This window comes from Anser cygnoides, chromosome 2 (assembly GCF_040182565.1).
Source record: "Anser cygnoides isolate HZ-2024a breed goose chromosome 2, Taihu_goose_T2T_genome, whole genome shotgun sequence".
Taxonomy (NCBI): Eukaryota; Metazoa; Chordata; class Aves; order Anseriformes; family Anatidae; genus Anser; species Anser cygnoides.
In genome coordinates, this window is record NC_089874.1 from 113,125,637 (window position 1) to 113,149,508 (window position 23,872).

General features: G+C 41.1%; 1 protein-coding gene across 3 annotated transcripts; it reads left to right on the top strand.

Moving 5' to 3' along the window:
• The first annotated feature begins 356 nt into the window (after positions 1-356).
• On the top strand, positions 357-22,951 carry THOC1 (THO complex subunit 1). Of its 3 annotated transcripts, XM_048057985.2 has the most exons (22): positions 358-510; positions 1,151-1,224; positions 1,328-1,388; positions 2,085-2,151; positions 3,009-3,127; positions 5,006-5,054; positions 5,561-5,656; positions 5,945-6,027; positions 6,552-6,625; positions 7,231-7,339; positions 8,540-8,671; positions 9,863-9,963; positions 11,519-11,585; positions 11,760-11,810; positions 12,443-12,513; positions 13,339-13,362; positions 13,784-13,879; positions 14,816-14,881; positions 18,560-18,643; positions 18,878-19,025; positions 20,419-20,497; positions 22,538-22,951. In XM_048057985.2, the coding sequence occupies exons 1-22, from the start codon at positions 463-465 to the stop codon at positions 22,831-22,833; spliced, it is 1,995 nt and encodes a 664-aa protein (XP_047913942.2). In that variant the 5' UTR covers positions 358-462; the 3' UTR covers positions 22,834-22,951. The 3 variants fall into 3 exon arrangements, with proteins under 3 accessions (XP_047913943.2, XP_047913944.1, XP_047913942.2); XM_048057986.2 differs by lacking the exon at positions 13,339-13,362 and having other exon boundaries at positions 357-510; XM_048057987.2 differs by lacking the exon at positions 20,419-20,497 and having other exon boundaries at positions 357-510; positions 22,538-22,774.
• The last annotated feature ends 921 nt before the right edge of the window (positions 22,952-23,872 follow it).

Consider the following 23,872-nt stretch of genomic DNA (forward strand, 5'->3'; position numbering starts at 1 on the left):
TTTTCTGAGGCTCCTGATGAGCGAGGGACATCGCCGCAGAGCAGGCTGCCTTCAGGGATCTGGCAGCTGCCAGAGGCACTCGTGGTGAAGGGCGAGGTGAGAGACCAAGGCGCTCAGGGCTTCGGTACTGACCTGATCTCCTCACACTGCCCTAGTGATTTAAAAAATAAAAGCAAAGAAGGTGATTAATAAAGGAGAGCTAAGAGGAGAGAAAAGCAACGGTCTGGTTAGGCATATACGGCTCGGACCAACTCAGCAACTTAAACAGGGTATGAAAACGGGCAGCATTTCTTCCATCATGAGGGCAGGAATGAGCAGCACCGAACCAACCGACGCCGCCCCTGCTCGGAAAACGGGCAGCCCTCCCTCCGCGCCGCGCCAACGGCCGCCAACGGCCGCCAACGGCCGCCCGCCCGCCATCGCGTCATCGCGGCGCGCCGCGGAGCGCTGCCGGCCGGAGCCATGTCGCCGCCGCTCTTCAGCCTGCCCGAGGCGCGGATCCGCTTCACCGTGAGCGCCGCGGGAGCCGGCCGGCACCGGGGGGGCGGGACGGGACGGGACGGGACCGGGGGTCGGGGGCCGGCGGCCGGGGGCCGCTGCCATCTTGGGATGGGCCGTGCTGAGGGGGGCGCTGCGGGGGGCCGCGCCTGGCTCTGGAGAGGGCCCGGCTGGGCACCTGAGGTCCTGCGGGCACGACCCTACCCATAACCCGCCTTGAAAAGCGGGGCTGGGGCTTGCACCGAATCCCAAACCACACAAATCCTCCTGCTGAGAGGGTGAGGTTGTGGGGGGCTTGTGAGTGTTGTAGGTACAGCAGCGGGCACAACACAGCGCACCCCTTTGTGCTTCGCTGACACCGTTCAGCCCATAGTTAGCTCTGGTTTGAGGCGTGATCTGCTACCTCACATGACTAATTTGCTAGATATTTATTGTTATTTATCCTACTCTTTCCAAAGGCTCCTTTGTAAATCGATACGTGGTGTGCATTTACATGTAAATCAATACATGGTGTGCAATACACGGTACCTTTGCACTTCTGACCACCATCAGGTGGCAGAAAAAAAAAAAAAAGTGGTCTGGCAGAAACAATCTTGGTAACATTATAGTTTTGTTCTGCTTTTGTAACTTTTGTCTGTTTACACTTTGATAGTCTTCCACCAGAGAGGCCCTGCATAACAAAACTATCAAACCACTGCTGAACGCATTTAACCAGATTCCTGGGAGGTAAGTGGCTGCCACTTGCTTTAAAAGGTTCCCATTTTCAGATCATTTTTATGTGTTCCTAATAATAATGTTATTAACTGATGTGGGATGTTTGTGTTTGCAGTGAAAACGAAAAGAAGTGTACCTTGGATCAAGCTTTTAGAGTTATTGTAGAAGAAGAAATAGTAAGTACTTCAAACTGCTACAGCATATCTCTTGATATAAATCCAACTTTAATCCACTAGTTAGGATATTAATTTAACAGCAGCTTACTGCAGTATTGGGAAATACTGTTTATTAAAAAAACATGAATTATATGAAAGTTATGTAATTAATACGGGTGATTATAGGAGTGTGGTAGGTAGGACAGAATGGCAGTGTTTGGCAGATACCAGCCTATACTGAGAGGTGTTGGTTGACTTGGCCTTTTTCATCAGCTCTTTCTAATGTTTATGTAGGTCTGCTTAGTCTGAAAATTCGAGTTCATAAATATGGATTATTCTGCGTTATACTTCGAGCGAGAGTGGGGTGGAGTGGGATATTTGTTACTAGCACGTAACAAAGCTGCCTGGCAGTAAACAAAAGGAATCAGGTGTTTTTGTTGGTATTACTTGAATGTAGGCAGAATGCAGGGTAGTTATATTTAGAGGTAAATGATGCAGTCTGCAGAGCAAATATTGTAGGGTCTTCAACAGCCAGAACTGGTCAAGAAATGTTGCTCATTCAGTAAATCTGTTTACAGTTAACTGACGGGCCTGATGTAACAGATTGAAATTTCAATGTCAATATCTGTTATACCCCTGCTTGGAAACAAGAATTTCAGTTTCATTAAATGTATTGAAGTCAGAATAAAGAAGTTTAAAACTGTTCTTTTTGCTTAGATAAATAAAGCTCCATGTGAAAATCTCCTGGCAATTATTTCTCTTGCTATTAATGGAGTCACAGAAGGTGAGCATCTTTTTCTCAGATCTGTTGGCAGTTTGGGGGGCTGTAAGGTTGTTTCAGATTTTAATACCTTGATTTTTGTAAGTTGTATTCAGCAGTTGGCTTTGATAAAATGTGGTCTTTAGGCTAGTGGTTAACTGTTTCATGAGAGGAGTGAAATAAGAATTAAATTCAGTTACCTGTGTGACCTTTGTGTTGGAATCTTTTTTTGAGTTCTACTGAATGTCTCTGCACATCTCCCACATACTGACCTGTCAGTACACAGGTGTTTTTTAGGTACTTGGATCTGTTTTGATAACTGTCCCCTGTGTCAGAAATCATTGTGCTAATCTGTTCTGAAGAGCCTTTCACATGCTTCCGCTTGTTTACTTGTTCGTATTACCTATCAAATACTCATTTGTTTTATTAAGTATAGTTCAATTACATACATGTCTTATCAACTGTAGAATAACATGACCTATGATTATGGTGAATGCAGATGTTAGCAAGGTACAGAGTGTGGATATACATGCTTGAGGAAAAGACTCTCAGACTTCTTATGTGTATGCAGTAGAACTGTGGATTTAGAAGTCTGAAGGAGTTTGTGAGATGTAAAACTAACTGTTTGAGTCTTCTGAGATTTTTAAAACAGTTCTTGTTTAGTATTTTCTATACATTAATACAAAGCTCTCATCTGCATGTGTACATGTATACAAAAATAGCTTCAGTGGGACTTCGTACTTTAGCCAAAGCTTTTTGTTAGGCTTTGTAGGAACCCAGGAAAACTTTTTGCTTTCTTGGGAACCTGTCCATCAAATGCCATGCATCTTACTGCATTTCAGTTCAAATTTGCTGAACAAAATACTTGCTGTTCTTCATAGGTATCTGCACTGCATCAACCCCTTTTGTGCTCCTGGGAGATGTTCTGGATTGCTTGCCTTTGGATCAGTGTGACAAAATTTTCACTTTTGTGGAGAAGAATGTTGCTACATGGAAATCAGTAAGTATTTTTCCAAAATGTATGTTATGCCAAAGCTTTTGTCTACTGAAATAATTTTTATAAACAGATTTTAATTGTCTTTGTATCCGTCTGTGTTAGAGTTGTAGCATTAAGCTTGTTGTGTTTCGATGCTTAAAAGTGTCAGGGCAGCAGAGGACAGAAAATTAATACTAAAAGATTATAATTTTGGTTGTTCTATTTCTAACTACGTTCTCTTCCATCTACAGTGTGCAACACATTTAGACAGTGGAAATTTATCTTCAGATACACAATTTCTATGAAAGCCGCCTCTCTTGCCTCTGCTTCCTAAGAGCAGCAGGAGATTCCCCCTCTCCAGTTTGCAGGAGAGGAGGCCTTATAGATGTTGTGGTTTAACCTGGCAGGCAGCTCTGAGCCACACAGCCATTCACTCAACCTCCCCCCTCAGTGGGATGGGAGAGAGAATCGGGAGAAAAAGAAGTGAAAGCTTGTGTGTTGAGATAAAGACAGTTTAATAGGACAGAGAAGAAAGAGCAATAACGGTAATAGAAATAATAATGTGTACAAAGCAAGTGATGCACAATGCAGTTGCTCACCACCTATCTGGCTGGTGCCCGGCCCATCCCCAAGCACACCATATCCCACACATCCCCCCCACCCCATCCAGCCACCCCATATTCATTGTTCAGCATGATGCCACACGGTGTGGGACATCCCTTTGGCCAGTTTGGGTCAGCTGTCCTGGTTCTGTCCCCTCCCAGCTCCTCGTGCACCCCCAGCCTCCTTGCTGGCAGGGTGCTGTGAGGAGCTGAAAAGTCCTTGGCTTTTTAATTACTGCTCTGCAGCAGTTAAAACATCAGTGTGTTCACCAACATTATTCTCATCCTAAATCCAAAACACGGCACCATACCAGCTACTGGGAGGAGAATTAACTCTGTCCTGGCCAAAACCAGGACACTAGATCCTTTCCTTAAGGGAGCAATGGTGACTAAAGTGGTGGTGGATACATTGCCCTAAAATATGCTCTTGAACAAACTGTGCTGAGGCCTGCGTGAGGGTTCTGTGTTCTTGCGGTGCGGTGGTGCCGTGGCAGTAGAAGAGCTGCTGTGACAGGCTGCTTGAGCTCTTTGTGTTGCGGGCACTGTTCATTGAAGAGGGAATTCAGGGTGTCAGGCAGAAGTCCTAACCTGCCTGCATTTTTGTTCCAAGATCGTAAGAAATCTTGGTTTTCAATATCCTTGGTTTGTTCTTTGGCAGTACTGCCAGGACCATAAATGTCAGCAGCTCCATAGATAATACCTGAAGAGCGTTCCAGTTTGTTGTAGCGTTTTCCTAGCCTGGATTCCTTGACCTCTTCCCGTAGACATTCGGGCTGTTCTATTTGAGATAACGTAGTCTTCCCTGATAAATTCACAAGTTGCTCTTTATCATTAATTCAAGCATCTCTCATTTTCTTACTGCCAAACTGCTATTACTGTGAATGCTCAAAATCTTTTGTGTGTTGCTCTTTATATATGTATAGAAATAATGCATGGAAGAATGAGGGAAATGAGTGTGAAACATAGTGTGGTCCAGGAAAAACAAGGAGGATCCTACCCATGCATTTTATTGTTATGTGTGGAGATTTTTAGTGGTTTGTTTGGGGTTTTTGTTTTTCCTTTTTTTTTGAGGGGGGGAAACTGGATTTAAGTGTTGTGGTTTATGCTTTCTTGAAATCTGTGGTATTGTTTGTTTTATGTTGGCCTTTTGTGAAAACAGTTTCTTATTTAAGGGAAAACTGAAATTTAGAGTTAAGAGTAGGAATAATTTAAACTTGCTCATGCCTTGTGATTTAATTAAAAATGCTCAAAAACATTTTTGCTGTCTCTTAATGATCTAAATACTTTTACTCTGTTTCAGAATACGTTTTATTCTGCAGGGAAAAATTACTTGCTACGAATGTGCAATGGTGAGTTCTAGTTTTTCACAGGTTGTGGTGGGGAATTAAGGAACAGCAGATTAAAGTGAGTTTAATAATTTGATTTACAACCAGATGTGTTCAATAAGTAAAAAAAGGCAGGTCACTCATCTTAGTGCATGTTCATGAGTCTTGCAGATTAATGTAAAAGTTATTCTGACCTTAGGGAAATCTCCTCTTCATCAGTGGAAGTACTTAAAGAAGAACATCTGAGAAGTATTTGTTTCTCAGCAATGATGTGGCCCCAGTCAGAGGCAGTATTTAAGTCGGATTTGTTTGAACTAATATTTTCTTGCCAATGTAGGAATTCAGAGAATAAATAGAATACGTTTGGGAAAACTGTGGCTGATCTGAGGAAGTTACTAGCATTTAAATTTACAAATCTTAGCTTCTCTTCATGGGTTATGTAGGATGTGATTAGCAAGTCTTAAAGTCTAGCGTGTGAGAAATTGAAAGAGGGACAAATACTAATATTCTTTACTTTTTGCAATATTTAGATCTTCTAAGAAGATTATCAAAGTCACAAAACACAGTCTTCTGTGGAAGAATTCAGCTGTTCTTGGCTAGGTTATTTCCGCTTTCTGAAAAGTCAGGTAAGATTTTTCCATTTCATCACACCTAACACATGGCAAAGACTAAATATGTTGAATGTTTTAAGCTTCCGAAGGTTGCAGATGAAATCCAGTTGGAGAAAATCACTTTGTATCTTATTTCTTGTCTCTGTTGTTAATGTTGTAGCTGGCTTTAATTTATTGTGATTTCAAGCACAGGTTTTGAATGCTGTTTCTGAGAATTTAATAGCAGTGTCTCATAAGCAACCAAGAGAATGAACAGACTTAAGAACTTCACAGCTTTTGAGACTGACCTTCTGTTTTCTGCAGGACTTAACTTGCAGAGTCAGTTTAACCTGGAAAATGTCACTGTTTTCAATACCAATGAACATGAGAGCACGTTAGGACAGAAGGTGAGACTTCCTGTGCCATTTTTCACTCGTTCTGCAGAAAACAATTCTGTAAACACCTAAGATTGTTTGTACAGAAATGGGCTACTGTGCAGAATTCTACGTTCAGAACTGTATGTTCATAATTTGGTTGTCCCTCTTCCACACCAACCTGCTGATTCTGGAAATGGGCAAGTTATTTGGTACAGTAAACTGTGTAGGTTTGGGAGGTGGGGGGGGAGATCTTGATTTGACTGTGAGAGATGAGAACCGTCACTAACTGTAAAAAGTTTTCTCTACGGTCTACAGAGAATAGAGCTTTCCCTATGATTTTTTCTTTTCTCCAACATAAGTCAGGCTACTGCTGTAAAGTGTATTATGGTGTTAAGATAGGGACTTGTGCATTTTACTGGAGGTCTGTTAAATTACCAGCCTAAGCTTTCTCATCTAGAGTGCAATGAAAGGTATAAAACTACAGAACACCATGAAAAACGTATACAAATTACAGTGGCACTTATATGAGCTCTTTATTATTTTATTCCTATTAGCACTCAGAGGAAAGAGATGAAGGAATGGAGGTAGAAGAAGGTGAAATGGGAGATGATGAAGCCCCAACAAGCTGGTGAGCTTATAACAAGTCTAAACATTGAAACATGATTTTATAAAGTGAAAGGAAAGAACAGTTTGGAAAATAACCTTAAATGTTGTGCTCAGAATTCTTCTCATTTCTTGCCCCCTTGAGACTAGATAGTTGTTTTTTTTTAATGGAAGCAGTTTTTTTTAAATGGAAGTTGCCTAGAAGTGTAAAGAAGTCTACACATTATTTGAAAAAGTTACATACCCTGGCTGAAAACCACTGGTATTCTTTCACAGTTCTCCCAAGTATCTTGACAAAACTTGTTCTGGTAAAACGTGTTCAGAGATAATGAGCACATGCTGTATGTGCTTTTAGGAAAAAAGACTGTTTAGGAAAAAACAGTCCTTTTTTAGGAAAAAGACTCCATTCCCCGGGCAGTGTAAAACTCCTAGATCCCTTTTGCTTCACCGTTTGTGTTTTTATGCTGGAAAAACAGTAGGCTGGATGGAAGACTCTTTTAGGGACAAGTTTTGAATGATAGACTTTTCCATAAGGGCTCACTATTGACTTTATTGCACCTTTCTGAGTGGACTTGAATTTAATATAGTGCTTTCAGTATGGGTTTTCTTAACCATATGTTTTTTTTGCAGTTCCATTCCAATAGATTATAACCTGTATAGAAAATTCTGGTCACTTCAAGATTACTTTAGAAATCCTGTGCAGTGCTATGAGAAGGTCTCATGGAAAACTTTTCTTAAGGTAATCTCAGTTCATGTGTTCAACAATTCATCCTAAGTAAAAACTATGAAAAAAATTTACATGAGTAAAAGAGTGACTGAGCAAGAATAGAACAGTTCAGCTGTTAGTGCTATTGAAAATGAGGAACATATGAGGAAGTGCATTTTGCTGGTTTCTAAAGTGAGCCTTTGACAGTAAACAGTATATTAAGATGCGCTGTAAATCCTCTGATAAAACTTGAGTAAGTCAATTACAGAAACACTTCGTATGTTTCAGTAATGTCAGAAGTACCTTTTTCGTGATTTATTAGTTGCAACAAGCAGAACTTTTTAAATAGTTCTACCTAATCCCAGGTCTTTCATTTGAATATTGTTTATTTTTGAATATTAATCCCACTAGAATCCTAAAACTGATAGGATTCTACTGAAACAGATCACTTTATAGTAGCAATGACTTGAACCAGCTGTAGACTTCAGCCACCTGTTTCAATTTTGCTTACTTTGAATGTTGAGGATGATTTACTGCAAAGCTACCCATTTCTTCACACTTGGTCATTCAGTTTCTACTTAACAGTAAGAAGCCCACTTCTTTTCCACTTTTTTTTTTAAATCTTTGTAATGTAGAAATTGAGGTAACATCTGTACAGACATCCTAATATAGATCTGGTTAATGAGGTCTATGTTCTCAGTTCAAAAAAAAAAAAGGATTATAATAATAAAACATGGTTGAGAGAATGAAGGTCAGGTTGAAAATCTTCAGATGATTTTTTTTGACAGATTTTCTTCATTACAGTTTTAAGGCTAAGTTGATTTTAAGAACACCACTGCAAACTTAACTCACATATATAACTTTGTATGTGTTCTGAACAAACTTCATGATGTTTGAATGTAAGCACTATCATCATACATACCTTTTTTCATCATAACAAGTGAACAAGAAAGCGATTGTGCATCCATCACAACTCATAGCATTTTGTCCTTAGTAGGTTTAAATGCTCCAAATGATCGGATATTCTGAGATGATAAATAATGCTTTGACTGTCATAGGTGATGTTCAGAGATTCCGTGTGTGCACTGTGGCAAATAGGTGTTATTTTGACTGGCTGATATCAACTATAAATGATTTTACTTGCTTGGTACTAAATCTGTTATAGTTCTCTAATTAAATACAAGCTTTCTTAGTTTGTTTTTTTTTCATGTGGTAAATAACTTTGTTTTATAGTACTCGGAAGAAGTTTTGGCTGTTTTCAAAAGTTACAAATTGGATGATACTCAGGCTTCCCGAAAAAAGCTGGAAGAACTAAAAACTGGCGGAGAACACGTATATTTTGCAAAGTTCCTAACTAGTGAAAAGGTACGTGATCTCTTTGCTCAGAATCAGAGTAGCTGAGGTTGGAAGGAACATGTGGAGATAATCTCGTTCAACCTCCCTGCTCTCAGCTCGAGCAGGTTTTGATCTGCACCACGTCCAGTTGGGTTTGGAATGTCTCCCCAGTTTCTCCAACAATCCCATTGCATTGACTGCTGCATTAAGATAAATTTCTTCTGTTCTTACATTTTATTCCTTCTCTGTGGATTCTGTCTGTTTAGTTGATGATTCAGGGACTACTATTTCTGGAATAGTCTGCAGTAAAGCTGTTATTTATTTATTTCACTCGATAGGGTTTGTTTGTTTGTTTGTTTTCATTTTAAAAAGGGAAATTAAAGTAAATATTTACTGAGCTGCTTTTTTATTGTCTTTACAATTACGCTTTCAAAACTCGGCTGATGTGTTAACCATATTTCCTGTTTCTTAACAGTATTGTTTAAAATTGCTTTGAAAAAGCTATTGAGCGTTTTGAACTCTGTTAAGAGTTAACTAAGGAATGAAATGCTATTGAATTGAATCCTAACGCTTTTGTCTTCATTTTGGAATAACTTGTAACTTTAACTTTTACAAGCAAGCTTAGTAGATGACAAAGCAAGTCACAATGCAAAATAAGTTTTCTCTTTCTGGGATTGGGAGAGGGGAGGGGAGGAAGAGGCAGGCTCATAAGCCTTTGACTTGTGTGTCAAGAATTTTAAAATAATACAGAATTGGTTGCTTAATAAACACATAAGTGAAAGGTCTTTTTTTTTTTAAACAATCTTCAGTGTTCTCTTTGTATGAGCTATCATGTTGCAGTGTGGGGGGTGTAAACCAAGCAGTGTACCAGTGTACAAATGTTGATGAGGGTAAACCCTTTTGTGATAGCCAAACCCTTGTGTAGCCAGTAGTTCACAGGAAAAGGTAGCAAGCTGTTCTTCAGTTACTGAAAAATTTGAATATTTGTTTTTCCAAATTCTTGTTCATTTCAATATGAACGATTCTTCGTTGTGAAATCCAGCAGTATAAAATTCAGTAAACAAAAACTTAGAAATATGATTTTATAATGACTTGCCATCATCTTCTTGTAAAAAAAAAAAAAAAGTCCTCATCTGGTTTATCTGAAAATATTTGTTGATATTTTTTCAGTTATGTGTTTAGTGTCTTTAAAATCTGTGTAATTCTTTTGTTTTTGTCTAGTTGATGGATTTACAGCTGAGTGACAGTAACTTTCGCCGTCACATCTTGTTGCAGTATCTAATACTATTTCAGTATCTGAAGGGACAGGTCAAATTTAAAAGGTAATATGGTTTGAGTTAAACTGAAACATTTTAAAAGCACTTACATCTACTCATTCTAAGGTTCTTGTGAATATTGTGGAGCCCTGGACTGGTAAATATAAGAGGTGGATGAAATTATTTTACGGCAGTAAAGGGGAGGTCTCATTCCTACCTTTCTGTGTTCCTCTTGGTGTGATTCTCTGCTTCCCCTTGCAGGGACACTAGTGTTTGTTAGTCTCTTTCAAGTTTGTGCAGTTTTCTAGGGTAGCAAAACCACATCTACTCATCTTTGCAGAGTTAGTTTTCTGTCAGATTAGTGAGTTGGGTGGGATTTCAGAGAAGCAGAGACCTCTAGAGCTTGCTTAAAGTGGGTGCCAGCCATGAGAGGGAAGGAGTGCCTCTCTTTAATAGCAGCAGACCGTTAGGTAGTGCAGGATACCTATAGATTCAAAATAATGGCATATATATCATCAACTCTGCCATCCACATGCAGCATTGTTTGCTGATTTGTTTCTTCCTAAAGCTCTGCAGAATTCTGTCTAAAAAAGCAAGAAATAACAAGGGTGACTATTACTTTTATAAACTGATGGGACAGAACAAAGCCCTGTCTTTTCCTACTCAGTACTCCAGTGTAACGCTGAAGAAAAATGTTCCTGTTTGTTCTTTTCCTGTGCCATTAACCATATGGGCACATAAAGATTAACATTTAAGGCAGCTGTCTTTCACCTGTAATATACTGCCTTTTGCAACCAGATCTCAGAGAACTTTGCAAACTAGATTAGTTTTATTATCCTCATTCTATAATTTATTTACCAAGGTGAGCCAGTGGCAGAGAAGGACTAGAATTCAGGTATCCTGAATTGCACTTCAGCCGTGTAGAGGTGATAGTTGATCATTTCAGTGACAGTTCATTCAGCAGTTCATTAAAAGCACTCATTTATCAGTGGTCAAGGATGCTGTAATATATATATGGCATGGTATAACACTAATTTGTTCACAAAAGAATTCTGGTCTCTTCTTGGAAATGAAATGAGCCACATCCTAAGTATTGTATTTATTTCTGCTTTTTACTTTATCACTTCTACTTACTAATTGCATTATAATTCTAGGTTATGCTATATAGAACTCATGTTTTAAGGTACTCAAGATCTGTGTCTATATAATGGCAGTAGATTAATTCTTTCTTTTACTATGTTTTGTCTACAGTAGTGCTTTAGCTGAGGTTAGGAGTGGATCTTTTGAAGTCTGTTTTTTTTGCCCACTTGCTGTGCTTTGGGTCCACATAAAGATCTGTTCTTGAATCACACAAACAAACTTTCTACTCAGTGAAGGTAAACCTGAAAGCATATTCCACAAACACATCAAATTAACTCCACAAACCAAAAAGTGTTCAGTCCATGGGACCAGATCAGAGCATATTCAGAGTTCCTTCTTCAACTCCCCTCCAACACCTCTCAGGAAGCACAGAAAGCATGTAATGGAAAGAGTGTGTCCTCAGCGCTATTTCAATGTGTAGTCAACTCTTCACATTGAAAAAAAAAAAGTTGATATAATGATTTTTCTTTTTCGATTCCAGTTCAAACTATGTTCTAACAGATGAACAATCTCTTTGGATTGAAGATACTACAAAGGCAGTTTACCAGGTTGGTACCATAGAGACTTACGTAAAAATTACATAGAAAAAGTAGTTACCTCATCTAATAGTGTATTAACCACCTTTGAAGCAATAACAGCCATTTTCTTTGTTTTTTCCTAAATATTCTGCTAAGTATAATGTTAAAAGTTCTCTCTTTTTTTTTTTTTCCTCCCAATCATAGCTTCTTTCAGAAAATCCGCCAGATGGAGAAAGATTCTCAAAAATGGTAGAGGTAAGTACTGGTGCACATCTGAACCAAAGTCTTTCTAGAGTGTCTAAGGAGTAAAAAGGCCATATCAGTATAAACCGTCTCTTAGAACATAAACATAACGTCTGAGAGACCTTTTATCTCATCTCAGTAAGAGAGATCTCATAATATCTTTTTATTTTTTGCCACATTTTCCCACGTTTTTGTTAATGTGCTTTTCTTCTTCCTACTGGGGAGAAATGGAAATGGTCATACATGTGCATGTATACATCCATGAGATGCTGATCATTTAAAACTATATATATCTTTGCAGAAAGGAGTACTATGCCCAGAGACATGGGAATAAGACACAAATGGAATTTAACCTTTTTTCAATCTTCCTGCTTTCTGTTTTTAATTTTCCTTTGGCTATATCTCTTTCTTTGCTCAGAGAAGGAGAAAGAAAGCCTTTCCCATAGTCATTGGAGAGAGGAGGTGCGCTATTTTTGGATAAACTAAACCAACTGCATAAGATTATACTGCTGAACTTCAAATTTGTGGCTGAAATATGCTAAAACCAAGTTTTCTCCTTAGTTACAAAAGCTTAATTAATATCTGTGGGGCCAACTTTTAAGGTAATTATGACTGTGATAATGTGGAATGTTATGTTTCTGCAGCATATATTAAATACTGAAGAAAACTGGAACTCATGGAAAAATGAGGGCTGCCCAAGCTTTGTGAAAGAAAGGTATCTCTTTCGAAGTAGAAATTTGTCATTTATTTGAAATGATGGCTCAGCTTCTGAATATGTACCCCCAGTGTATATAAACTTAATGATTCGCACAGCCTTGACATTTGTGTAGTTGGATGTCCCTTCCATGTGTGTAGAATGCTCTTAAATTTCTGCCAAAAGTTTTAAGGCTTCATTATGCTGATGAAGAGGTGGTGATGCGTCTCTGGGTCTCAGGAGAGCATTCCTTATTGTCTCATTGGCAGCATTTTGTTCTCTTAATACGAAGGATCCAGTGGCTGGGGATCACGTTGTCTCCCTTCCTGCCTTTGGCAGACGCTATGATGAAGAATTTAGTGCCTGACTTTGCTACATACCAGTATGGATTGCCTCTTAAGGCAATTCCTTTGGCATTATGGCTTTAATGGGGTAGCAAACCTGGAATTATTATTGTTTGCCACTTGGTGGCGATCACTTACCTGAAAGGAAAATACAGTTAGGTGGCTATTGCCGTCAAAAGATTTCCTGCGTAATTAGTTACTAACTAGTGGCAAACTTGAATTGAGATTTCATACGTGTGCTTGACTATTTTGAGGTGGTGACCAAACGTTCCTCTTCTTGTTCATTCTCTCCACTGGCCACAGCCCTTAGTGGTAAGGAGCAGACGGGTCATTACCTTTTCACTAATTCTTTTATGCAGAGATCAGGTGGAGCCATCTTTTCCTGGCTTCAGCAATCTGCAGAAAAGGGAGGGGGGTGGTAACAAGAGAGAAATAACTATTGGAAAAGAAAATGTAAAATTATTAAATCTGACTTTTATAAATGTTCTGTCTCCTTCTTTAGATCTCAGCCAGAGTTTCAGCTTGGGTAGGTCTTACCCTTACCTCAGTGATGTGGGATCTCCATTCTCTGATCCCATGAAATCAGGTGCAGCTGGGGAAGGAGAGCTTGCAATCGTAGTGCAGATGATCCCAGCAGCAGGGTAGATCACACTTAGTATGTGCTGCTGGAATAAATGTGATTTGCTTCTTTTTCTATACTGGAACTCTGATAAAACTTTAAATTTGTGAGTGAACTGATTTTGGTGTCTGGCAAATCCCTTTCCTTATCTCTGCTTTATGTTCTCTGTCTTCTTCCCCCTTCTTTCCACCCTGGGAATCCCAGTTTTTCTGAATACCTTCACTGTGATTTAACTCAAAGCCACCTGAAATGAAATGTCTTGGTTTTGTTATCTTAAATATTACTGGTTTGATATTAAAGAGCTTTTTTTTTTTTTTTTTTCATTTAGGCCTCCTGATTCTAAGCCAATGAGGCCTGCGAGAAAGAGGCCAGCTCCTGAGGATTTCTTAGGAAAAGGACCAAACAAAAAAATCCTTATGGGGAAGTACGTTTTTTGGTTTGCTTTGGTTTTGTTTTGGTTTGGTTTTTGTTGTTGTTGCTTTTCTTTTCCTTCAGAGGGTTTCTGTGGTGGTGGTTACTGTGGTGGTGGTGGTGGTTTTTTTTGTTTTGTTTTTTCTTTATCTTTGTTTGCCACTGATTGTTTTTCCTAGTGAGTGCTTTTCAAACTTCCTCACTTTGGAAATGCCAAGAAAGAATAGCCAGGGAACATGCCAGTTGGTTTAAAACTTGCAGTAGGCTTGTCCTTAGTCATCTCTTGAAGATCCCTTATAAATAGTCCATAAGTCATAGGCTGCAAATCAGTGTTTTTATACTTGTTGGACCAGTTTTCATCCTTTTGTTTTCCTTATTTTTGCTTAAAATGTATCTATGCCATGGATTTTAAAATAACACCTACTGATATTTTATCCGTGGGGCTAAGTAACTTGCATAATACTTCCATTGGAGAGAATATATCAAGAAGAATTCAAGTGCTATGTTTTTCCACTTTATTACCAGGAGAAATGATAGTCTTTTTCTTGTAACTGTTCACCCAACCTAGGTGTGGAAATTTTGATCTCCTCTTGAGCCTCAAGATGTTGAACTGAGTTACTAAACACTGAGTGTTCAGTGTCCCTTCTGAAAAAGAAAACGATAAATTATTTCATTTATCAAAACAAAATGTCCTGTCCACAGATCAGCCGGAGACTATAGTAGAAGTTTAGAATGTCGTTTTCCTTATTTGCAACATCAGATAAGGTTTATGTCACTTCTGGTAATTCCTGACATGTTTGTATCCCAAAATTTGTATGACAGGCTTTATTATAAAGGCTTTGGGAAGAGAATTTGTGTAGCACTGTTTCGTGTCTGGCTTTGGGGAATGACGGAACATGGAATGACAGAATGAAGGAGTTCAGTATGTGTTTATGCTCCTCTTTTTCAGTGAGGAACTGACCCGCCTTTGGAACTTATGTCCTGACAACATGGAAGCCTGTAAATCTGAGAGTAGGTAGGTAAGAAATAGTACATCATTGTCTAAAGCTAACTTCCAACACTCTGATTTATGCAAAATTACAGTTATTACGAAGTTGCATAAGGAAAGTGTTTAAGATGATCGTATATAGCGTTCCATTTCACCGTGTGTCTGGAGAGAAGCTGATTATATGCATCTCTGTCTTGAAATCTTCTTACAGTTTTCTTTGCTATTGTTTACTCTCATTTAATAGAGGGTGATTGTAGAATTAGGTAGTTTATGTAGTAAAGGAGCATTGCCGAGTCTGTTTCTAATGAAGTTAGCAAGCTATTTAGCCGTGATTTTCAGGTAAGCGTGTGCTTTGGACAATACTAGATAAGATCAAATTGGCTACTGTGCATTGTTTCGTTGCGCACCAGATCTACTAGTAGTGCAGATGTAGAAAAATGCAATTATTGGTTATCCCTTCTGCCTGCACAATTGCAGGAAATACTGAAAACATACTTTGCTACATGACTGTCTTCTCGTTAAAGATAGCACGTAATTCCCTTTTGTGCTGATGTGATACCTCCTGTGGAAATTTGGAAAAGGAATTGGATGGTTCTCAAAGAGGGCTTTGCTGGTGGGGGCTGGATGCCTGGGGAGAGGTGCTACCTGGCAGGTGTCCTGAAGGGAGGAATTTAATTTCCAAAGGTTGAGAGCTCTGCTGAGGAAGTGCCTTCCTTTCTTGTGAGGATGACATACGGAGGAAGGCCTTTACTAGACCAAAGGCTAAAGGAATCATGTGGTGGTTTTACTCAGGTGGGTGGCCGAGCTCCACCACAACCGCTCTCTCACTCCCCCTACTCAAAGAGGAACGGGGAGAAAATACGATGAAAAGGGCTCAAGGGTTGAGATAAGGACGAGGAGATCACACAGTAATTATCGTGACAGGCAAAACAGACTCAGCGTAGGGAGACAGTAAGATTTATTGCCTATTACTAACAAGCGAGAGAATTGAGAAACAAAGGAAAGAAACCAAAAGCACCTCCCCCCCCATCCACCCTCTTCCACCTCCTCCCCCTGAGCGGCGCAGGGGAACGGGGGAATGGGGGTTATGGTCAGTCTACAGCGCTTCTTCGCCGCCGCTCCTTCTTGGTCACTCTCGTCCCCTGTGCTGTGGGGTCTCTCCCACGGGATGCCGTCCTTCCCGAACTGATCCAGTGTGGGCTGCCCACAGGCAGCAGCTCTTCAAGAACTGCTCCAGATATGGGTCCGTACCACAGGGTCCATCCCTCAGGAGCAAACTGCTCCCACCTGGATCCTCCACGGGCAGTTTGCTCCTGCCAGGTCACCTGCTCCTGTGTGGTCTCCTTTCCACGGGCTACAGGTCCGGCCTGGGGCCTGCTCCGGCAGGGGTCTTCCACAGGCCGCAGCCTCCGTCGGTGCAGGTCCACCTGCTCCACCGTGGTCTCCTCCACGGGCTGCGGGGTGGAACCCTGCTCCACCGTGGTACTCCATGGGCTGCAGGGGGACAGCCTGCTTCACCACGGTCCTCACCACAGGCCGCAGGGGACTTCTGCTCCGGCGCCTGGAGCACCTCTCCCCCTCCTTCTTCACTGACCTTGGCGCCTGCAAGGCTGTTCCTCACTCCTCTCACTCTCCCAGCTGCTGTGTGGCGCAGCGTTTTTTTTCCCCTGTCTTAAATCTGCTCTCACAGAGGCGCAAAACAACATCACTTATTGGCTCAGCTCTGGTCAGCAGTGGGGCCCTTACCAAACATGGGGCAGCTTCTAGATCCTTCTCACAGAAGCCACCCCTATGGCCCCCTGCTACCAAAACCTTGCCACGTAAACCCACTACAAACCAAAACTTTTCATTCCTGGTGCATGGAGAGGAAGGAGAAAGAGCTTGGGGGAAACACAGACATGGACAACACACACACAGAAGGGGGGGGGGATTGAGAGGGAACGCATATGATGGTTAAGAGGAAAGAGCAGGTCCCAGAGGGTCTGGATTCGGTTCCAGGTTTTGTTATGGATTCTGTGACTGAATGTGGTCAACAGACTGTCGCTTTTTTACATTGATTTGTCAAGTCTTTATTCAAATGGGGTAATACTTCTTTACCTGTCTTTGTTTTAGATTGCTGTTTTTGGGATAAAATCTGCTTTTTAAAATTTGCATAGTGCCAAATACAGTAGGATTCAAATCAGATGGATTTTTGTAGTGGACTTAAACGTGCATGTAGTCAGTAACACACTGCAAACACGCATGGAGCACTGGTTTTCTGGGCAAAGCATGTTTCTCAAAACAAAACCAAAGTGAACTTAGAAACCAGCGCTCTCTTTTCCCTTTTTTTTTTTTTTTTTTTTAATTCCCCTGACTGATCACTAGGTTCTCTTGTAGAAGCTGATGTCTCTGTCAAACATTAGGGAGGACAAATACAGGCCATGAGTCTGCTTTATGTGTAGTCTTCAAAAGCGGAAAACTGTCCCTGATCATTGTGAATATTATTTTTGTTGTTACACTTTTAGGTCATATTTCCTTATGTACTGGTTTGAACATCTTACAGAAGCAACCTCTAGCTGTTCAGAGAACAGAAATATCAGTTGACCTTTTAATGTGTCCTCTGTGAACCACAACTTCTGTCTTTTAAATCATGTTATCACAGAAGAGCTGAGGTTGGAAGGGACCTCTAGAGACCACCTCATCCACCTCGCTCAGCTACAGCAAGTAGCTCAGGACCCTCTCCAGTCAGGTTTTCAAAGTCTCTCCACAAGTGGAAGCTCCACAGCGTCTGGGCAGCCTGTTCTAGAGTTTGACAACCATCACAGAAAAGCTTTGGTTTCCTTTTTTTGGTGGTTGTTGGTTTGTTGTTTGTTTTTTTTATGCTCATGTAAAATTTCCTGTACTTGGACTTGTGCTCGCTGCCACTTGTGCTCTCAGTGAGTAGCATCAGAGAGTCCAGCTCCTTGTTCTTTACCCTCCCCATCAGGGACATCACTGCCTTCTCTTCTCCAGTGTAAAGTACGTGAAGTACGTTCAGCAGAAGGTACAGGGATCACCGGGGGAGTGAAACGAACATGTTTGAGCAAGTCTGGGAAGCTGCTGTGATGAGATCATTAAGTACAATATTAAGCTGCCTGGTGCTTTCCCATCTAAAATTAGTGACCATAAATAATTGAAGTGGGGTTAGTGGTACTCTGGCTTTCCCTGGTTGCAGATGAACTGGAATGTGAGTGTATGAGGGAAGAGACCCTGTTTTACTTACCCCATCCTATCGAATTGCACGGAACAAACAGCCATTTTAGATTCCCATGTGTTTGTGAGCTCTGCATGTGGGAGTATGTTTCTGATGCTGCCAGTCAGTTGTCGCAGATACTTTTATGAAAGTCTCATTGCTTGATTTCCAGAAGTCTTGTCTTGCCTCCCATATTCCTTTGTCACCAAACGTTGTTTACAGGTGTTAGTGTCACATTTCAGTATGGCAGAAAGGTTAAGACATATAGTAGGTAGTGCTAGTGATTCCTGACAGATTTCAATGATTATGCAATAAATAATCTCATAGTACCATGTATCTAATGGATTCTTCATTTATGTGAGGTTGTTAAATGTGAGTTGGTTTTGGTTTTTTTTGCTTCATAAACATCTCAAACTTGATTAAAGAAGTAACTGAAAAACAGCTATTTTAGAGTAGAATGTGAATAGAATTAAGACCCTTACTTTATTTTTTAGGGAATATATGCCAACATTGGAGGAGTTTTTTGAAGAAGCTATTGAACAAGCAGATCCTGAAAATATGGTTGAAAATAAGTACAAGTATGTAGATATTTTTGTTTCGTTTCACTTTGTTATGATCTCTTGCATGTTTGGATTGTTAAAGAAAACCGACTGTTCTCTGTAATAACTGTGCATCTGTGCTGGACTCCAGTAATACACAAAAAATATAGATTTGGACAGAATTATATTAATTAGGAAATGACTCAGATCTTTTTGTGTACTTTTATAGATGACAGACTGTTACCAAGCAAACTTGTATTTTTTTTTTTGTAGGGCTGTGAACAATTCTAACTATGGGTGGAGAGCATTAAGACTACTAGCACGCAGAAGTCCCCACTTCTTCCAGCCAACAAACCAACAATTCAAGAGTTTACCAGAATATCTAGAAAACATGGTAATCAAATTAGCCAAGGAGCTGCCTGTAAGTGGTATTATCCTATAATAATAATAAATGAATTCATTTGACTTCCTGCCTGTCTCTTTCTGCAGTCCATTTGGTACACGGGGAAAAAAAACACAAGAAAAAGTTTGTACACTAAAGGAAATATTGCAAGTAAAATTGCTTTAATCTATGAAAGTCCCAGTAACACTGAGTTTCAGATAACATTGACTGACATTAACTGCCGAACTTTTCCTTGTGTTCTGTGAACGAACAGCTGTGGCTGTCCAAGTTTTTCTGCACCCCTTGCAAAGTTGGTGGACAGGAATATGTTTCTGCCAAGCTACTTGGGTTCTGCGTTGTAGTGCAGACCGCTTCCACGGCAGGTGTAAGCTGGTGGTATGGCTCATGGTAGCAGTAGCTGTGGTTAGGAAAGGGGCAGCGTGTGTAGCTGAGGATACTGTGGTGTTGCAGCAAGATTTCCAGGGCTCTTTGGTCAGCCCCCTGGTTTTCAAAATACGTAAAGAAAAGTAGACCTTGCGGAGCTGTAAATCTAATCCATTATTGCTTTGTATGTTCAACAATGCAAATCTGAGGCAAGGGCCCTAGGGGTCTTTCAGGTCACTTTATACACAGTGGTAAGAGAGATGAGTGGTTGGGGAGGGGAACGTTTTCTAAGCCTTTGAGTTAGCATACAACCCAGGTATTTCGTACAGATACGGTCCCTTGGTTCCGGATTTGAGACCTTTCTTGTCTGTGATGTAAAAACTGGATTGTAATATGTAACATTTTTATTGTCTAGCCATCAGAATTAACGAGATGCTAAAAGCCATTTTAGAAAAAATACTGGGAGGGGAGAGCGGTTTAATAGACAACTTGATGCAGTATTCCTGATGGTCCTGTACCACATATTACGGCAGGAAACAGATGCATGGATAAGGCCTGCAACTGAGATGAAGAAAAAGGAGCCTTTTATTCATCTTGTCTGATCAGTAGCTAAATCAAGAAGTGAAGAGTCTGCTGTTTGCTTACTTGTTTGCCACCTGTAGCTAGTCTACAAAAAGGTCCGAAAGTACAGAAAACTTGAATTCCTGAGTGAGGAATAAAATGAGTGAAGATTTTTATTTTTTTTAAGAAAGTAATAAAGCTATGTATGTTATGCAATATTTGTAGTTAGTTTGGAAAGAACTGGAGAGAATCCTGTAAAGTCATTTGATAGCTTGATTAGTTTTTTTGTTGTTAATTTAGAAAAAAAAAACACTGTTTTATTGTTACTGGTGTTCTGGATGCAGAAGACTGGGGGAGACTTTTAATTCTCATATGGGATCATGTCAGATTTCCCATTCTAACACACATGCCAGGGACCATCATAGAGCTGTAAAGTTTCTCTTTAAACACAAAATTCATCCAATGATATTTAGTTCTCTCATTATAGCCTCCTTCTGAAGAAATAAAAACAGGCGAAGATGAAGATGAGGAAGATAATGATGCTTTATTAAAGGAAAACAATGAAAGTAAGATTTGCATGTTCTTAGTCTTTTCGCAGTTTCTCTTGATGCATATAGTAGGAGCTGTGTTTAACTGTAGTTTCTGCAGAGGGTCACCAGTCCTGGTTGCCCTGGTACTTCCGACTTGTACCCACGTTCGTACTGAGAAGTGCAGCTTTTCAGGTCACACCTGTAGCGACCTCTCTGTCTCACTGTCTGCAGTGCCGGAAGTGTCCCAGCTTGCTGAGGTTGGATAAGCATTTCCACTAGGAGTCTCTTCCATTTTTGCTCTGTGGTGTGTGCTTAGTGTTACTAGATGTTTGTAGCCCAAAGATCCACAGTGCTTTGTAGAAACCTCCCCAGGTTTTTCTCAGCCCCTCTTCCCTCTTTCTGCCCTTTAGAGGCCACGGGTGAGTGCCTCCCTCTGCCCCTGCTGGAGTAGGTAGCTACGGGACCTTGAGAAATGGATGTGTTCCACTTCTGGTATCATTACTTCATCTGCATTTGCCTGGCTTAAAGGCAAAAGCTTCTCTGACAGAGAAGACAGAAGCCTTCCCGACAAATATCATCTCTTGTTCCTCTCCATGAACCAGCCCCTTCGTGTTTGTCTCTTGCCAGCAATTTTGGTGTGTCATGCTCTCAGGTGTCCTTCCCTGTCCCGTGTGTGTGTCAGTCTGCCTTCCTCCATCCTCATTCACACCCCCATCTCGCAGTACCTTCTCCCTGGTGTGGTGTAGCTCTGTACGCTAGCTCTTGGATCCAGTGTGGGCAGGGGGATAGGCGGGGTGTGGAACTCGCGCGCCAGCTGCTGCTGGTGGCCCGCGTGCTTCCTGAGCTCGGGGGATTTTCTGTTACTGGAAAGCCGCCTGTGGGCCTGTGTCAATACCTCGTCTGCTGCCCGCTTCCATCCAGCATCTGACCTCTTCTTTTCCAGTCTCGTTGTTGATGGTGGAGTTCTCTCCTCCTCAGCCTAGCGCTGCCTGAAACAGCGTTCCTAGTTTCACTGTGTTGAATTTACGTCCTTCTTTAAATACCGTCTTAAAGCAAAGAGGGGGTAGCTGTGGTCTGCACATTTTGCTTAGAAACAGCGGAAGTGATCTGAGTGCTTTTTGTTCTTTTTGTTGTTCATGCTCTCTAGTCCTTTCCCTTGATGTAATGGTTTTAGTTCAAATAAATGACTGTGACTGAAAGCACTTGAAGGAGCTGAAGCTCCATCTGTGCCAACTAACTCTTCAGGTGGGGTGAGGGTGAGCTATTTACTAAAAATTAGGAATATGATGACTTTGTGTAAATAACTCAATCTTTAAGGTGTTTTTGCTTTGTTTTTCCTTTTAAAGTGTGTGAAATAAGCTATGGTTTACCGCCTATGTTTATAGTCCGTGTTAAGTTACGGATTTGTAAACCCACTTGTGTGATCCCTTGACTTCTCAGAAGAGCACAGAATTTAGTGTTTTTATCTTGATGCCAGAATAACAGAAAAGTCCTTAAAGTACTGACCCCATATTAAAGCTGATACCCTATTCACACTGCTGCTACCAGGAACATGAGGCTTGTTAACTGTTTCATCCTTTAGTAACTCAGTAAAAGGGAAGCAAGCTTTTTTTTTGTTATTGAACAAATTTATGCAAGTTTACCTGGGTAAATTCCATAAAATGGCTAAAATAATTCTAGAAGACTAATGTTAAAGCTCACGCTGTATTTTAGTACTACAGCTGACTCATATTGACAATTGCAGGCTACCTGCAAATACTGTTTTCACTTGGAGGCGGCACTTGTGCTGCACTTGAGGCTTTAGCAGTTCTCAGTCAAGCAAAGTTAAAATTGAAAGGAAGTTTTAAGAAGACAGGGAAGGGATGTTCTTCTTGAAACCCACTACATCTGTAAGAAGCCAGAGCTTTTGAGTACGTTAAAGGCTAAATGGCAGGGTTATGTCAGTCTGGTAGTGAGTAAGAGGTTCGAAATGGGGCAGGACAGGGAGGAATCATTTGCAGTATCGACTCAAGACACTCCCTGAGTCTGCTGCGATTTTTATTGTTTTGTTTTTTTTTTTTTTTTTTTTTTCTCCAGGTCCAGAGGTGCAACGGGACAAAGCCATGACGGGCGAACAAATGGAGCTATTTGCCAGCAGGCTGGGGGAGCACTGGAGGGTCCTGGCCCCCTACCTGGAAATGAAGGATTCTGATATCCGGCAGATCGAGTTGGACAGCGAAGACGTGAGGATGAGGGCCAAGCAGCTGCTGGTTGCCTGGCAGGATCAGGAGGGCGCGCACGCGACCCCCGAGAACCTGATCTCTGCCCTGAGCAAAGCCGGGCTCGCTGACCTCGCAGAGAGCCTGACCAACGACACTGAAGGCAGCAGCTGACACCCTCCAGGTGCTAACTGGGGTCCGTGTTGAGGTAATTGTAACAATTGTTGCTAGGTAGTAGCCCTTTGATAGGTGTCTGGTGTTCGATAAACAATAAAAACCTTTTTATGTTGTTGTTCATTGTCCAGGTTTTCTAAGAGGGTTAGTCAGCAAGCTTTAGCTCGGAGGGGGGAAACACAAAAGGGAGGCTGTGTCTTTGTGGGGTTTCTCAGAGCAGGGAGCTGTGTGAGCGGCTCCTACACCACCAGGTGCAGACCATGAAAACGTACCTGGGGCAAGTGTTTCCGAGGGCGCCATGGTCACTGCAGCGATGAACCTGCAGAGGCAGAGGGGTGCTCGTGCCAGAGGACTGGGTCTCCCCATGCAGTAATGCCTCTGGCACGATACTGAACCTGGACAGACAAATACCTTATTCGTGAAGTGTTGTTTTGCTGTAAGGCTGTGGGGTTTTGGAGGGGTACAAGCTGTTCCAGGTAGTTGTATTAGTTCTTGCAAAAAAAAAAAAATCAAGATTTTTGTGATGTTGAGTTGTAGCTGGCTTACGACTTGGTTCGTGGCTATTTCGTGTAGCATTTCTATCGTTCAGTGAAATCTCTAATTACTGTTTGGAAAACTGTGTATCACAACCCTTTTCTCCGCAGCGTATTCTATTTCAGTTGTTATTAAAGCGTACCTGTGGACTTTCCATGGTGGTTACCTACCACCTCAGAGGCAAGTTCCTGGCTGCAGAGCCACTGACGAGAACTCTGTGGGGCTGCAGCCCCTTTTTAGATTTAACTTTATTAGGAATCTGATTGCGGGTGCTTCAGGCCAAGTCTGCACAGGCTGACAGAGCTAGGCTGTATGGTTTCCACCTGTCTCAGCTGCCTCCCTCTGTAAGTAAAAGGTAGCAAGGTACAAAATCCTCAGTTTTGCGTAAAGGTGCTAGACTAGTAATTGAGGTGCGTTGGCATGCCTAACAACCACCTCTTACGGGCCAAGGCAGCATTTCTGCTCTTGGAAATGCAGGCTCCTGTTCCATCGCTGAAGTAAAATA

Coding starts and splice junctions, on each gene's coding strand:
- THOC1 (XM_048057985.2), top strand. CDS start 463: ATGTCGCCGCCGCTCTTCAGCCTGCCCGAGGCGCGGATCCGCTTCACC. Junction 11,811..12,442: donor GATTCTCAAAAATGGTAGAG/GTAAGTACTGGT, acceptor ATGTTTCTGCAG/CATATATTAAATACTGAAGA. Junction 13,880..14,815: donor AAAAAAATCCTTATGGGGAA/GTACGTTTTTTG, acceptor CCTCTTTTTCAG/TGAGGAACTGACCCGCCTTT.